The 17,699-nt window shown below is 43.2% G+C and overlaps 1 protein-coding gene across 4 annotated transcripts in view; it reads left to right on the forward strand.

The window, feature by feature from the left end:
• Positions 1-1,370: 1,370 nt before the first annotated feature.
• Positions 1,371-17,699, forward strand: part of STOML1 (stomatin like 1) — a 67,774-nt gene continuing 51,445 nt past the window's right edge. Inside the window, exons 1-4 of one of the 4 annotated variants that reach the window (XM_031956636.1) lie at positions 1,371-1,938; positions 13,997-14,106; positions 15,462-15,611; positions 16,624-16,827. In XM_031956636.1, coding sequence (XP_031812496.1) covers positions 1,794-1,938; positions 13,997-14,106; positions 15,462-15,611; positions 16,624-16,827 — 609 coding nt within the window. In that variant the 5' untranslated portion in view covers positions 1,371-1,793. The remainder of the gene's footprint in view (positions 1,939-13,996; positions 14,107-15,461; positions 15,612-16,623; positions 16,828-17,699) is intronic. The other 3 variants (XM_031956637.1, XM_031956634.1, XM_031956635.1) reach the window with 3 other exon arrangements.

A 17,699-nucleotide genomic window follows, 5' to 3' on the forward strand; every position in this document is an offset into this window, starting at 1 on the left:
ATATTGTTACTGTGCATAATGTTCTCTTGGTTCTGCTCCTATCAGTTCACATAGGTCTTCCCAGGCTTTTCTTAAATCAACCTGTTCATCACTTCTTATAAAAGAAGAATATTCCATTACATTCACATACTATAACTTATTCAGGCATTCCCCAACTGAGGAACAGACTCAATTTCCAACTCCTTGTCACTACAAAAAGACTGCAAATTAAATAGATCTATATCTACATCTTTATATATGTGCATATATATAACATTTATATAACTACTTTGCTTTGTCATTTTCTGTACTTTATTCCATACATTTTAAAAAAACATAATTCTGAAAAGGGGGTTATAAGCGTCACTAGATAGCCAAAGGGGTCTATGACCCCCCAAAAAAAAAATTCAGATTCCTGCTCTTAGAGGGATCTCCTGGGACTACAGAGAGATTGGTTCACCCAGAGTCCTAGAGCTATTTATGTGTCACAGGCAGGGCTTGAACTATGCCCTACTATTCTTGCAATGTATATCATGGTATATAAATATAGTAATATCCACACATATATAAATCACATATATATGTGTATGTGTGTGTGCATATACATATATATAAATTTCCTGCATTATTCCTTATACTTGGTGAATTTAAAAATCGCATTTTTGTCCAATTAATAATATCTACACTTTACTTGATTTTATACACAGATAATATGTAATATACACACACACACACTGTTTATGGTTAAAATTCATCACATTTATGGATTTTTTAAAGTTGCATTTTTGAATGTAATGAATAGCTCCTACACTTTATTTGGATTTGTATGAATAATATAAAAATATGTATAAAGTTCATTAAAAATTGCATTTTGGTCCAGGTAATAACTTCTGCACTTTATTTGATTTTGCTCATATGGAATAAATGTCATTATAAGAATTTTGGTTTTGTACAGATATAATAAATGTAGTTATAAAATTATTTAATTGTATGTTTTGGGTTTAATTAATAACTCCATGTTAGTTGATTTTATCCATGTATATTACGCGTTTAAAATCCATTAGATGTGGATTTTAAAAACTGCGTTTTGGTCCAATGAATAATTCATGCCCTTTATTTGGTTTTGCAACAATGTAACCATTATGCTTTGCATATGTTTGGGCACTCTGCATTTTAAAGGTTGGCATCCTATCTGCAGTCCTAACCCCCCGAGGGCGGGCTGTCAGTCCCCGCTCCGCCGCGCCCACTGGTGCCGCAGCCCCTCCACTGCGGGGGCAAGTCCCGCATTGCAGCAGTCCTCCCTGGCTAGAGGGAGTGCGCAGGCTGCGCAGTAGAAGCGGCTCACGCGGCTCCTCCTCTTCCCCTGTCCCCATCTGGGGCTCCTGGATGACGTCACCGACCAGGAAGCCGCGGGCCCCTGGCGGGGAGGGAGGCTGGTGGCCCTGGGCGGGGCTCCCTCAGGTGCAGGGCTGCAAGGCCGCGACGCAGGGAGGGGCCGGGGCGGGGGCGGTGCGCGGGAGGCCCCCAGCGTCTGCTCCCTGTCCCCCCTTTCCCTAGGAAGGCGCCCCTGTCCCGGTCCGGAGGGCCGAGGCCCCACGCGGAGGCCGAGACCCCGCCCGGAGGCCGAGACCCCGCCCGGAGGCAGAGACCCCGCCCGGAGGCTGAGACCCCGCCGGAGGGCCGAGGCCCCGCGGGAGCATGGCTGGCTGCGGCCGGACCTGATGCTGTCGCCTCCCGCTGGCTCTCTGCCCATTGCCTAGCAACAGCCGCGGAGCGGAGGCCGCAGGTGGGAGCGGCCCCTCCCACCAAACATCATGTTCGGCAGGTCGGGCTACCGGGCCCTGCCCCTGGGCGACTTTGACCGCTTCCAGCAGTCCAGCCTGGGCATCTACGGCTCCAAGCAGGGCTTCTTCCCCGCCATTCTGAGCCGGGAGCGCCCGGGCCCGGGCCAGGACGCGGGTGAGTGACGGCGGAGGGGCGCGGGCAGGGATGGTGACCAGCCTCTTCCCCGCGTGCCGGCTCCCGAGCAGGCCCGGACTTGGGCTAGTCTGGCCTCTGGGCGAGCCCGGTCAGGAAAATCCGGGCCCAGCTTTGGGGCCTTTGCTGGCGGGCTCCCGGCAAGCCGCTCGATCCTCCCTGTGTCAGTTTCCTCCTCTGTGAAACATACTTGCAACATTGAAACCACAGGCTGTTAAGGCCCAAGTGAAATGACGTCACCTCCAAGGCCTCCATTCACCCTTCCGGAATCAGTGATTCCGGGCCCTCTTGCAATCTGGCCCATGGGTGAGCCCTTCTCCTAGTGCTTCCCCCCGGGGGGGCGTAGGATGAGGGGCCCCGGAGCAGGAGGCCTCGGAGGGACGGCTGGTGCAGAGCTGGAAGCCGCGCTGTCCAGCCCCGCGCTCGGAGCTGCGCCTGCAGGTTTGTGGTGATCGCAGGTGGGATTCGAATCCCGTGCGTGTGCTCCAGAGTCTGGCTGGGTTCTAGTGAACCGTGCTCTCCTCTGCCCTCCACAGTGCGCCCCTTCCTCTATCCCCCTCCCCACTTCTGGGTAGTCTCCTCTGTCCTCGCCTCTGGGATCCTCCCTCCCCTCCGAGCTTAGCTAAAGCCGGAACGGCGCTCCTTGCATCCAAAACAGATGTCACATTCATTATCTCCTTCCCAGTGAGGATCGGGGGAGGGTGCTTAGTAGGTGCTTTATAAATGTTAACTATTATCATTGTTGTTGTTACCCCTCCGTGTGACCTCCAGTTGCTTAACCATCTTATCTCAGTTTCTTCAAGCTAAGCTTGGTCTCCTCCAGTTCCAGATCAGTAATGTCAAGGCCATTGACATCATGCAAGAGGGGACTCAGCAGCGTTATAGTGACAAATGCTAGAAGGCCTTGGAAATAGGACATTTTAAGCCCTTTTATAATTTGTGGGAACTGTGGCCCTTACCTCTGATACCATCAATCACTCCCCCATGCATGTACAGCCCATTTTGTACTCTCTCAAGGACTTTCCTCTGATTACCCAGTTTGATGCTTACCACATCTCCCTGTGGTGTATAGGGCAGGGATTCCTGCCACTTTACAAATTGGGAAACTGAGTCTCTGAAAGAGAACTTACCAGTTACAGACGAGCTCAGGGGAATTGTAAAAGGAGAAGAGCTACATTTAGAAATGGAATAAGAATATGATTCCCATTTCCCAGATGTAGCTACTAAGATCCAGAGCACCAGGAATAAAAACTTGGATTCCTCCAGCCATGCTGTATTTGCTGGGCTGCCCTGCCCTTTGCCAGCATAGATTTAGTAAGCTCAGTGTTATCAGATTCACTTCCTAAAACATGACTTGTCCTAAAAGAGCTCCTCAACTTTCAGTGGGTCTCCATTACCTTCAGGATACAATCGAGACTCCTTACTTTGGCACTTGCTCTAGATCTTCCCTCTCTAGCCTTACAAAAAATAGTGGGAATCCCCACAAAAGGGATCTATATTTGACAGCCAGCCTTTCTTGGAGCATCTGTCCCATTGAGGGCGAGCAGAACCGATCTAATCCTCCCTTCACAGGATGGTCTCCTCTTTTCCAGAGTATACATCCCAGCTCCTCATTTGACAGGGCATCAGGGCCTCAGCATTCTCAATTCCCTTCTTAGACATTATGTAGCTTAGTGATGTCCTTAAACCAAGTCATCCAGAATTGGACAGGGCACTTCAGGCGAGGTCCAACAAGACCAGGTTCTTTGATGGCTGCTACTGATTCATTCAAAATCATGGCTTTCTGGCCATGAACACCAGCAGCTTCTATTGATGAAGCTGAGCTTTAGTCTGCAAATACCACTTTACCTTTTTCTTTATTGATTTGAGCCTGTTAGATTTATCCCACTGTCCCAGCCTGTCAAGATACTTTTGGATTCTGATATTCAGTGTGTGATCTCTCATTCTATCATCTGCAGATATGATGAGTATGCCTTCATTCAAGGCATTAATAAGAACTGATAGTTAACAATTAGTATTAATAATAATTAATAAGAAATGTTAAGCAGCACAGAGCCAAGCATGGCTACTCAATTGGAGACGTCCTCTGTGTTGTCTGTGAACTGTTCATAACCACTCTGTGAACCATCCAATGAGTTCTAGAACAATTGAAATGAAGGCAAACTGAGATACAAAGTTTAGAGTATGTTTAGTTTATTGGTAAGGCTAGTAATTACCTTTAAAAGGGTTTTTAGTTCATCACTAACGCAAATAAAGACTGCAGATGAGGGCCGACCAATCATTTTTACAGACAAAAGGAGGCACACTGAAAAACTGGAAGGCAGCATCATAGATGGGGAAAACAATATGATTGGCTACAAATCCCGCAGCATTACAGGCATGGGGCACAACATGATTGGCTGGAAATCAGCAATATGAGGCTAGCAACAGTTCTTCCTTCCATCTAAGATTCTGAATATCATCCAATGAGATAACTAATGGTGTAAAGCTAACAGATTTCCTCCGATTGGTCAAGGACAGCTAGTGGCATAGAGATAGCTGCTTTTTTTTCTTTTTTCTTCTTCTTTTTTTTTTTTAATAAAAGTGATTTATAGGGAAACTGAACTTTTAAATTTACCTCAGAGACAAAGTAATATGACTTAGACAGTTATACAAAATGTCGACTGTGATACAGAATGAAATCAATTATAAAAATGGAAACAATATCAATTTAATTTTCTCAGTTCTGAACATCTAATTGCATCATCTAATCTCTGTCCCTTTATCTTTTCCTCAGAAATAATGAGGTGCTTTATCAAAAAAGCATTTCTAGGATTTGAACAAACTATGTCATCTACAAGTTTAATCATTTAAATGAAATAATTTAATAATAGCATTCCACTCATCCATTAGTTTAATCATTCATGGGAGCTTAGTCTTCCATGATTTGTTCTTGATAGTCGTGCTTGGCTCTTTGTAATCACTGCTTTCCTTATTACTTATTATTCAGCCCTCATGTTAATTATCCTTTCTAAACAATTTTCCAGGAATTGAAGTGAAGGTCCTTGACCTAGGATTTCAGATTCTTTTTCCTTTTTTGAAAACTGGAACATTTGCACTTCTGCAAAGACATGGTGCTTCTCTGTCTCTTCTTTCATCTCTTTCTAACAGGTGCTCAGCACTGACTTCTGCCTTTTCTTTCAGCACCTAAGGAGGTAGTTTACCTGGGCCGGGTAACTTGAATGTATTGAAGGTAGTTACATATCCTCTGATTTGGGAAATCAACTCCCCTATAATCATTTTGGTTCTTCTATTTCCTGTGTGAAGTTATATTTTCCTTTGCTGAGAAAACAATAATAAAATAAGATTTGAACAGCATAAAATTAAGCCCACCCAAAGACCCTATCTCATCTTTGATCCTTCTGATTCTCCCAATATACTATATATATATATATATATATAGCTTCCCCTGACAAGGTCAACTCATTCTGAACTTTCACTTTACTGGCACCATTTTTATAGGAAATATTCATTCTAGTATCTGACAGTCTAACAATGAATTATCTGTCTCATGAATTTCAGGGTCTCTCAGATATGTTTTTTTTTTTTCCTTCTCTGTAGTTATTCTCTGAAATATTTAATTTAGGGGATTGACCTAAGTAATTTTCTCCAACCCTTCCTTCATCTTTTTTTAATATAAAATCTTTTAAATTAGTGTTACAAGTCCCCTGAAAATTCATTTTCACCTCTCTTTGACAGGTATACTCCCATGCCAGACAAGGAATCTATTTATCCTTATAATTATGACCAATATATTTTCTCAGATACCACTTTCTCTTTTTTTATTAAAGCTTTTTATTTTCAAAACATATGCATGGGTAATTTTCAACATTCACTCTTGCAAAACCTTGTGACCCAAAATTCTTCCCTCCTTTCCCCTCATCCCTCCCCTAGGTGGCAAGTAATCCAATATATGTTAAACATGTGCAATTCTTCTATATCTATTTCCATAATTATCATTCTGCACAAGAAAAATCAGATCCAAAAGGGAAAAAAAAAAGGAGAAAGAAAACAAAATAGTGGCAAACAACAACAGTGAAAATACTATGTTGTGATTCACATTCAGTCCCCACAGTCCTCTCTCTGAGTGCAGATGGCTCTCTCCATCCCAAGACCTTTAGAACTGGCCTGAATCACCTCACTGTTGAAAAGAGTCACGTCCATCAGAATTGATCATTGCATAATCTTGCTGTGTATAATGTTCTCCTAGTTCTACTTGCTTCACTTAGCATCTCTCTAAAATCATCCTGCTGATTGTTTCTTACAGAACAATAATGTTCCATAACATTCATATACCATAATTTATTCAACCATTCTCCAATTGATGGGCATCCACTCAGTTTCCAGTTTCTAGCCACTACAAACAGGGCTGCCACAAACATTTTGGCACAAACAGGTCCCTTTCCCTCCTTTAAGATCTCTTTGGGATATAAGCCCAGTAGTAACACTTCTGGGTCACTGTTTGCTAGCCCTTTGGACATAGTTCCAATTTGCTCTCAAGAATGCTTGGATCAGTTCACAACTTCACCAACTATGTATTAGTGTCCCAGTTTTCTCACATCCCTGCCTTAGCTCCTCAGATACCACTTTCTTAGCCATCTGTTTATCTCCCGAATTAATTTCTCTTTTCTACATCCCTTTTTGTAAATTGACAAAGTGAAGAAAACCCACCCTATGTCCCCATGTTCTTAAGTTTCTTGCTGGAGACTTAATTGTTGGAAAGATTTTGAGGTTCCTTCTCCTCCTGTCACCTGTCTCCTCCCTCAGTTCCAGGTGGAATTGTGAACTGCCTGAACTTCCTAGAGAAATTAGAGTGGATGTATATATAACCTCTACTAAGTAAACAAACCTTAATAAACACACAATCTGGTAAGAGAAAGAAAAGATAAATAAAGAGGGAATTGGTAACAGTGGACAGGGAGAAGTAGAAGGGGAGCCATCTACACATCAGGCATTAAAATCTCCTGGGCTACTGGCCCAGAACAGCATTTTGCCTTCCCTGCCATTGGATACAGGGTTTGCCTTACACATGAGCTGCCTAAATCCATTTTATCTCCTCAACTATCCTGTGATTTTACCCTAAAATGTTAATTAATGTATTGTCTTTGCGAAGCTTAGCAGTTTGATTTTAGACAGATGAAAAATGTTGAGGGTTCATAGGTTGAGGGTTGCCAGGTGGGAGGTAGGAGAGAAAGGGAAGAAAAGAGGGAGAAAGGAGTCATGGGATGTGGTAAGGCAAACAGTGGTCCACGAGTGGAATTGTGGCAGGTAGAGTGATTGAAATGACTGGGAAACAAAGGTTTGCATTTCTGAGCATATCGATTTGTTGTCAGTGCACCAATTGTACAACATATCAAAAATAGGGCCCCTCAGCTAGGCACTGGATCCTAAATACAAAGAGAGACAGGTTTTTTTTTGCATTAAAAGAAAACAATAGAATATACCTCAGGCTACAGGATTAAGTAATCTGATTTCTAATTGGAGGGAAAATTAGGGATTTTCCAAATTGGGAGGGAAAGTAAGTGCAATTCTCTGAAATCAGAATATCCCACTCATCTCCAAGTGTTTGTAGTCAATCAAAATAACAAATATTGCAATATTTGCTCTTAGAGGGAAAAAATCCCACAAAAAAGAGAAAATGTTTTTCTCTATAACTTTACTATATTCTTTAAATATGTATTTTTCTTTGTTTCTGCCTTTAATTTTTTTTTTATTCCAAAGATATACAGTTTTCTTTCTTTTTTTTAAATGTTGTTTAAAAATGCATTTTTTAAAGTACCAGAACTGATTGACATGTATGGGATTAGTTATCAGAGAAGAAATATGGATTTCTTGAAATGTATAGTCATGAAAAAACGTTATTACATTGTTTGAATCTAGCCCTTCATGACTGGAAAGCCCTGCTTGTTGCTTAGAGACTAGATTTATTTAATGCGTAACTCAGGACCAAAGCTATGCTGGCAAAAACTCAGTCAGATTGGATGATTGCTGCAAAAAATTTTCCATTGACGTTGAAGAATCTCATAACTAGACTTTAGGGAAATACTGTTTTATCAGGTATGAGGATATCAGGCCTGATCAGGTATTATTACCTTTTGTTTCTCTAGCGTGGTTTGAGCATCTCATATCCCACCTCCAGCCCAGTCTGAGCCTGCTTGATGGACTAATCTGGTAGGCCTTCCAAATCCCACCCAGAAATATAAATCTAGCATAGGGATAGAAATATCATCAGGCATTTGCCCACTATCATGCTATCATGCTAGTGCCCTGAAAAATATTCTTAGCAGTTCATTCCTTCTAGGGATTTTCTTGAAGTTCATAGACCATGGACTATGTTGCCTTTTTACTCAATATAAAATATAAAATTTTCTGTTTGGCATTTAAAACTTTATTACCCACTACTCCCAAGCTACATACTCTCCAGTCCAACCAAACTGCCTTTGTGTGGTTCCTCACATAGTACTTTCCATATCCCATCTCTGGGTCTTGGTACTAGCCATGGATATGAAAGTATGATAACAAATGTATTTCACTCTTGGCTCCTTAAACATTTTTTTCTTTTTTGGTTCCTTAAGTAAATTTTCAGCTTTTGCATTTCTTCTCCTTTTCATATAGTGAAGCAGACTTTTAAATTAAAATCCAGAATGGTAAACTGTTTTTTTGGATGTCTCTGTTTTAATTTTCCTAAACCTGGACAGCTGTCTTCCTGTTGAAGTGTTTCAGTTTTGTTCTCTCATTAATCAGATCTGAATCTGAAAGTGAATCTTAACTATTTGAAGCTTAGCTAGATTCAGCTTTCAGAACTGCTAAATCCAAAGATTACAGATACAATGGTCTCTTGATTTTAGGGAGGAGGGGGTCCTCAATTTCTTCTTTAACATTTTAATATTTTTTTATTTCCTCAGTTACATTTCAGACAATTTTTTACATTTCTTAAAAATCTTTTGAGTTCCTTATTAGAAAGCACATGTGAAGTTATGCAAAACATTTCCATAAAAGTCATGTTGTGAAAGAAAACATAGATCTACCTTCCTGCCAAAAAATTCTTCAAGAAAAATAAATTTTAAAAAAAGAGTATGCTTCAATCTGTATTCAGACACATCAATTCTTTCTCTGAGTATGGATAGCATTTTTCATCATAAGTCAGAGCTTTTTCATGCCTCTTTAATGGCAGATAATTTACACCATTTTATCTCTCCCTTTCCCATTTTCCCAGTACATTTCTCACCCTTTAATTTTTATGTTATCCTTTCCTATTCAATTTACACCTATGCCTTCTGTCTATATATCCTCCTAACTTCCATAATAATGAGAAAGTTATAATGAGTTACAAGTGTCATCTTTCTGTGTAGGAATAAAAAGAGATAAACCATATTAAGTCCCTTATGATATCCTTTTCTTGACTACTTTCTTATGCTTCTCCTGACTCCTGTATTTGAAAATCATATTTACTATTCAGCTCTGGTTTTTCATCACAAATGCTTGAAAGAAATGCTCTGTTCCATTAAATTTCCACCTTTTCCCCTAAAGTATTATATCCAGTTTTTCTGGGTAAGTAATTCTTGGTTATAATCCTAGCTCCATTGCTCTCCAGAATATCATATTCTAAGCCTTCCTGTTCTATAAGGTAGAAGCTGCTAATGTTGTGTTATCCTATGGCTCCACTATACTTGAATTGTTTCTTTCTACATGCATTTTCTCCTTGACCTGGGAATTCCAGGATTTGTCTATAATATATCTGGGAGTTTTCATTTTGGGATCTTTTTCAGGAGCTGATCAGTGAATTCTTTCAATTTCTATTTTATTCTCTGGTTCTAGAATATCAGGACAGATTTTCTTGATAATTTCTTGAAAGATGATGACCAGGCTCTTTTTCTGATCATCATTTGCAGGTAGACCAATAATTTTTAAATTATTTCTTCTAGATCTATTTCCTGGGTCAGTTGTTTTTCCATTGAGATATTTCACATTGTTTTATATTTGTTCATTCTTTTAGTTTTGTTTTATTGTTTCTTGATCTCTTATAAAGTCATTAGCTTCCATTTGTTATTTCTGTTTGCTAATTTAAAAATGATTTATGATTTTCAAGAAATTATTTTCCTCAATGAGCTTTTGTACCTCCTTCCCATTTGGCTAATTTTGCAAAAAGCAAAGATATTCTTCTCATTAGCTTTCCATATTTCTTTTTTCACCACTCTCAATTCTTTTCCAAATATTTTCTCCATCTCTTTTACTTGATTTTCAGAATTCCTTTGGAGCTCTTCCATGGCCTGAGCCCAGTTCTTATTTTTCTTGGAGGCTTTGGATGTAGCTGCTATCTTCAACTGGACAACATTTTACTACATTTTTCTGTGTGTTCTAATGCTCTCAAGTTTGTCTAGGGTCATTATTTAAAGAAATTTGAAGGGGATTGGGGGAGAACTCAGCAAGTCATTTCCTTTATTCTGCCATCTTAGCTCCCGTCTCTTGATTTAAAAAAAAAAAACACACAGTTTTTTTAGGAGACTCTAGAACCTTTTTACTGATCCAAGAACCATTTTTTTCAGTATCAAAGGATGAATAATTTCTGTTTTGATGGCAGTAATTTAGATTGCCAAGAACCTAGAAAAGTTGAGGAGAATGAACTGTGATTCTCAGGAAACATCTGAAGTCCCTTCAGAAAATTACTGGGGGCAGCTGGGTGGTACAGTGGAAAGAGCACCAGCCCTGAAGTCAGGAGCGCCTGAGTTCAGATCTGATCTCAGACACTTAACACTTCTTGGCTGTGTGACCCTGGGCAAGTCACTTAACCCCAATTGCCTCAGCAAAAAAAAAAAAAAATATATATATATATATATGTATATATATATATATATATATACATATATATATATATATATATTGAAGGAATATGTTAGGTTTCTTAGTATTGATCAGAAATATGATCTTATTAAATTTTTTGGGTTGAGTTTAGATTTTGCCATGTAAAAAGATGACCTATTTCTCTTACTTTCCATGTAGATTCTTGCTATCACATGAAATAGATTTTTAGATGAGGATGGTGGGATCTTGCAGGTTTGTCTATTTTAATGTAGTCTTGGTTAAGTGAAGTCCTTTACTTGCTATTTATAATTTGTCCTGTGAAACCCTCTCAAGTTAAGTCAGTGTGCATTTGTTAAGTACCTACAATGAGCTTAGTAAAAGGATGAGAGAATAAGAAGGGATAGTCAAACAGAAAGAGAACCAGAACAGTGAGAAGTTACCATGAAAGAGAAGAAAGATCAACAGTGTCAGAGGCTGGCGAGGGTCAGGAAGGAAGGGGGTCAAGGAAAGGCCATTTGATTTGTCAATTAAGGGACTGATGGTAGTTTTAAATAATAGTTTCAGTTGAATGGTTAGTCTGAAGAGAAGAGAGAAGGTGGAGGTGCCTGTTTTTAGGCAGCTGCCTCAAGGAAATTTGGTCACTAATGGGAAGAGAGAGATAGGATGATGGCTAGCAAAGGTGGTGGATTCAAGGTTGGGGTTTTAATGAATAGGGGAGGTATATGGGTATTTGTAGGCATCTGGGAAGCAGCCAGAGGGTAGAGATTAGATTGAGGAGCCATTGGCTGGAGGAAATGAGATGGAATGGGTTCATTTGTGGATGTTGGTGAGGAGAAAGATCACTTTTCCCCATAATCTGGGGTAATGGAAGATATAGAGGCAGATGTCTGAGTGATGTGGGATGAGGAGGAGGGAAGAGAGGACACTTCTGTCAAATTTCCCCCAGTGAAATGTGAGGCAAGGTCCTCAGCTGAGAGAAAGTGGGAGGGTGAGCCACGGGAGGTTAGAGGAGAATTGGAAAAATTTAGGAGGAGCCTCTTGGTGAGCAGCAGAGTGAATCCATTAGAGAGATGCGAAAGTGAGGCCCCAGTTGAGATTATGGGACATACATTTTTATTGGAGCTGATAGAATGGTTGGGTTTTTGGTGTTTCTCCAGCTTCATTCACATAACCTAAAGGAGAAGAAGCTGATGATGGGAAGGGTCTGAGGCTGAGTGTTGACAGTCTTCAATCAGCCAAGGGAACGAGGGCCTGCAGAGCAGTGTGGAGCTGAATTGGTTCACCCAGAAGATCAGGATGGAGAAAGGGAGGAGTGTAGCCAGTGCATGTGGTGATAGCCCAGGAAAAGACTGAGGGCTGAAGGGATTGGAGGTCCCAGTGAAGATGAAGAATAAGGTTTGGGGGGTAGCAAGGTAGAGAGAGAGGTGGAGCAACAAAAGGTGGGGATGAGATGATCATCTTATTTTTCTGAATTGGGAGGAGGATCTTACTGCAATTCATAGGGTGTTGAAAGTTGGTCCTGCTTTGTGTTCCAGTGATGTGGTCAATATGCTGAATGGTGTGGATGCTAATTCACTCTCTGGCCCTAAGAATTTGAACAATCCTCCAGCCATCTCAGTGATGTCCGATGGAGTATGGGCCAGAAAACACAAGAATAACATCCCTCACAGTAATAATAGATTATTTTTTCAGAAAAAGGATAAATTAAGCCTTTGCATCATATAAGTTCTCTCACAAAAATAAGGCTGTGAGGTGATAAGCTGGAGCATGAGTCACTTTTTTATGTAGCTGGGAATCAGAGAAAGTCTGTAACAATAATAACAAATAATAATAACTGATATTTATATAACATTTTAAGGTCTATAGAGCACCTTACTTATATTTTTCCTTTAGATTCTCGTAACAGTCCTGTGAAGTCATAGCCATTTATATCCCCATTTTACAGAAAAAGGAAAGAACCTCAGACAGCATCAGTTTACAGATTCAGAAGCTGAAACACAGGGAAGTGAGTCACCGAAGATCCAGTACAATTTAATGCAGTTAGCATAGATTAAGCACTTCATATTTTCAAGGTACTATGTAAGGGGCCGGGATCCGATGGCAAAAAGAAAACATCTCCTGCCTTCAGGGAGCTTCCATTCTAGGGCAGGGGAATATAGCTCACGTTTATGTATCAGTAAGTTCTAACCACCAAAATCCGTGGTGCTGGGAAATGGTTCGGTGTGATTTTATCCATGGAGATGATGCTACAGCTCAACCCTCCCATATAAGTTGTTAGATTGGGAACTCCTTGAGGCAGGGACTGTCTCACTTTTTCATTTGCAGCCCCAGTCCTTAGTGTGGCTCTTTGCACAGAGGAAGTGCTTAAAATGTTTTTTCATTCATTCGTAGCTCTGTAAGCCTGTGTATGTACACGTGATAATTTGGGAAGATGATCAGCTTAGGAAATCAGGAAGGACTTCCCACAAAGGATGAAATGGGGAATTGAGCTTTTAAGGAAAGTTAGGATCCCAAGGGGCAAAGGGGAGGGGGGGCACATTTCAGTCACAGGAGATACCTTGGGCAGGAAGGCCCATGGAGAGATAGAATGCTGAGTGTGCAGGCAGCCTAGATTGGCTGGATGGGACTGGGCGTGAGCATGAAGGGACTGAACTGAAATCAATCTGAAAAGGTGAGCTGGGAACAGAATAAAAGGATTTAAAATATCAAGCTGAATTTATTTGTTTTGAGGAAATAGGGAGTCAATGAATGTTCTTGAGCAGGGGAATGACAGTATTAAACCTGTCCTTTAAGAAGATTGTTTTGGCAGCTGTTCTCAGAGAGGATGCTAGAAACTGGGGGCTACTGTGATGGTGCAAATGAGAATTGATGAGGGCTTGAATCAGGGATAATAAGAGAGACAGAGAAGGTGAGACTCCCTCTGAATATCTCAAAATTGTGTGACTAGAGGGATGGAGGTGTCCTTAACAATTCAATAAACATTTTTTAATTGCCTCCTGTTTGCCATATTAAAATGGAACAGTCCCCACTCTCAAGGAACCCAGAGAAATGAGGAAGTGAGTGGGAGAATTGAAGTTTCCTGGCTCCCAGCCCAGGATCCTTTTCCCGATGAGGCTTCCTTACCTAGCAGTCACTCCCGGTCCACCCTCATGGTCACTTTGAATGGCTGCTTAGCCTTTGCCTCTGTCTCCTTCTCCAGCAGACTCTCCCCAGAGCTGGCCGTCCTACATCTGCCACAGCATTATCAGCTTCCTGGTGTTCCTGCTGCTCGTGATCACTTTTCCCATTTCCGGATGGTTTGCTTTGAAGGTAAAACTGAGGAGGGCTGGGGACACACACACACACAGAGACACACACATATAGTTCTGGTCGCGCCGTCCTTTATGGAGGAGATCACAGAGCCATAGGTGCTCCAGAGAAGGGGGTCTAGAATCGCTGGAGGGACCATGGCTCTTCCTGGTGAGAATGGACCAAAGAGAATGGTACTCTTTGGCCTTCCAAACACTAGAGTAGCTACGTGGTCTGCTAAAATTGGAGTGGACTCTGAGCCATGGACCTGGCTCTGAGTCCAACATCTGTGGGCTGTAATAGCCAGATAACTATCACCAGAAGCCCCAAATTCTTCTGTTACTTGCCATCTATGTGACTTGAATAAAAATCACTTAAATTCAGTGGCTCTCAGTTTCTTCATCTGAAAAATGAAGGAACTGGACAAGAAAGCTTTTGAAGGTCCCTCTCAGCTCTTAGTTGATTGGTGATCCCTTGATCTTCCCTTTCTGAATAACAACCTCATTGGATCTTTGACTTGTCTCTAAAATGAGGACAATTTCTCACAAATATGAGGACCACTTTGTACCCCTTTGAGTGTCATATAAGAAAGAGTTATTATTTTCCCCCTTGGGGCAATTGGGGTTAAGTGACTTGCCCAGGGTCATACAGCGAGAAGTGTTAAATGTCTGAGATCACATTTGAACTCAGGTCCTCCTGACTTCAGAGCAGGTGCTCTATCCACTGTGCCAAGTAGCTGCCCCTGAGAGTTATTATTACATTTGAATAGTGACATATCGAAGAGCTGAAAAATCAGTCTAGCAATAGATAAGCTGAACTTGGACTTTATCACCAAACCCCCAAATAGTTGGACCTGCCAGGCCAATTTGGGGAAAATAATTAGATGACCTGGTCCATCCGGCAGGGAAGCTGTGTATGGAATCCATCCCCTAAGAGGAGATGGTGGGAAAAACCAGTGGGCCTTGGAAGGATTTGGATAGAATGGTGAAGACGAGAGAGACTTGGGGGATGACCAGCTTTTCCCATAAAACAACTAGAGAATCCCGAGCTGGATGGGCCAGGAAGGGGATTGTGTGTCGTGGATCGTGCTTGGGAGGTTCTAAGCCTGGCTCTGTGATCCATCAGTTGCTTAGGGGTGTGGGGCAAAGTCATGACCTCTTTGGGTCTCACTTTATTCTCTCACTAGGCTTCTTTCCTCGTTTCTGGAACAGAAGCCCTCCTCGTAGGTAGACTTTCCAGCAGGAAGAAGGGAGATTTTAAACTAGATGGGACTGAGGGCGTCAGAGGCTTAGGTACTAGGACCAGTGTGGGGTCCCTGGGGCAGAGGCCATCTTGCTCCCCGCGCCCTGATCTGTTCCCGTGTGCCTCATTTGCAGATCGTCCCTACCTACGAACGGATGGTCGTGTTTCGTCTGGGCCGGATCCGGGCCCCCCAGGGCCCAGGTATGGTCCTCGTGCTTCCTTTCATCGACTCGTGGCAAAGGGTAGATCTGAGGACACGAGCATTCAACGTCCCTCCTTGTAAGGTGAGGAGGGCTGCCTGTATTCCATTGTCCCGTGCTGCTGGGTCTGTGGACAGGAAGAGACCGTGGGGAAGGGTCACTTACTCACAGCGGACGCTTGTTCTGGTTCCTGCCCCAGCCAGCACATCCGCAGGCCCAGCTCCCCACTGTGGAAGACCCAGAAGGAAAAGAGGGGGTTCCTGCTTTCAGGGAGCTCACCCCCCCATGGGGCACGAGAGGGGAAGCTCACACCCTTGGAAACATGAGACTAATGAAGAAGCACGGGGGGTGGGGGGGGGAGGCTAATTCTCGCAGACAACGGCTCCCATCCTTTCCACAAACCTTTTCCTGGTACAGGCAGTTTGGGGGATCCCCAGGGTGGTCTCTGGGAGGGGCGGGCTTCAGGGCCCGCTGGGAAAGGGGAGTGACTCCCGTACCAGTCTCCCCTCCCGGTCAGTGAGGGGCGGAGGAGATCTGGGGGAGAGAGAGTGCCCACACACGTTGGAGGGAGCTCTTCACCTCAGCGAGGTCTTGCCCATCCCAGCACGTTGCCTCCTCTCTCAGTAGGAGGGAGTCCAGGGTCCAGCCAGTCCAGACCCTGTGTTTTGTAGATTTTAGGGGTGTGATCTGCCCCATGACCCACACAGCCCTCACAGGTGGGACTCAAACCTGCGCCCCCCTCTCCAGGCCTAGGTTCCCCTCACACCAAGGGTCCACATGCACTGGCTGTTAGGTCGTTGGGGTCTGTGATCGAGGCTGTGAGTCTCTGTGCCTTACGGGCCAGCGCCCACAACCCTCGCGGGCCTTCCAGAGCGGGCCGGATGGCCATCGCTCCGGCATCCTGGGAGGGGTCTGGGGGGGTGGTCTGAGCGTGTCGGGGAGACAGGCAACGGTGCCCGTCCCTGCTCAGAACCGGGCCCGGGCGGCCATCGCTCTGGCATCCCGGGGGGGTATGAGCGTGTTGGGGAGACGGGCAGCAGCAGCAGCGCCCGTCCCTGCTCAGAACCGGCCCACTCCGACCCCTCCTCCCTTCCAGCTGACCTCCAAGGATGGCGCCCTGGTCTCCGTGGGGGCTGACGTCCAGTTCCGCATCTGGGACCCGGTGCTCTCAGTGATGATGGTGAAGGACCTGAACTCGGCCACCCGCATGACGGCCCAGAACGCCATGACCAAGACCTTGCTGAAGAAGCCACTGCGCGAGATCCAGATGGAAAAGCTGAAGATCGGGGACCAGCTCCTCGTAAGCCCCCCGCTGTGTCTCGTTCACCCGCCATACCCGGGCCTGGGGAGGGGAGAGTGCGTCAGGGGAGAGTCAGCTTCTCACGAGGCGAATAGGAAGAAAGTGAGGGTCGGGATGCCCGGCTCCGTCACTGCAGGGTTTGAGCACCCTCAGTGGCCTCAGTTTCCCCATCTGGTAAATGGGTATAATAAGCTCCACCTATTTTTTTTTTTAATTTAATAGCCTTTTATTTACAGGATATATACATGGGTAACTTTACAGCATTAACAATTGCCAAACCTCTTGTTCCAGTTTTTCACCTCTTACCCTCCCACCCCCTCCCCCAGATGGCAGGATGACCAGTAGATGTTAAATACATTAAAATATAAATTAGATACACAATAAGTATACATGACCAAAACGTTATTTTGCTGTACAAAAAGAATCAGACTCTGAATTATTGTACAATTAGCTTGTGAAGGAAATCAAAAATGCAGGTGGGCATAGATATAGGGAATGGGAATTCAATGTAATGGTTCTTAGTCATCTCCCAGAGTTCTTTTGCTGGGCGTAGCTGGTTCAGTTCATTACTGCTCCATTAGAAATGATTTGGTTGATCTTGTTGCTGAGGATGGCCTGATCCATCAGAACTGGTCATCATATAGTATTGTTGTTGAAGTATATAATGATCTCCTGGTCCTGCTCATTTCACTCAGCATCAGTTCGTGTAAGTCTCTCCAGGCCTTTCTGAAATCATCCTGTTGGTCATTTCTTACAGAACAGTAATATTCCATAATTTTCATATACCACAATTTATTCAGCCATTCTCCAACTGATGGACATCCATTCAGTTTCCAGTTTCTAGCCACTACAAAAAGGGCTGCCACAAACAT

Source organism: Sarcophilus harrisii, chromosome 2 (assembly GCF_902635505.1).
Source record: "Sarcophilus harrisii chromosome 2, mSarHar1.11, whole genome shotgun sequence".
Classification (NCBI taxonomy): Eukaryota; Metazoa; Chordata; class Mammalia; order Dasyuromorphia; family Dasyuridae; genus Sarcophilus; species Sarcophilus harrisii.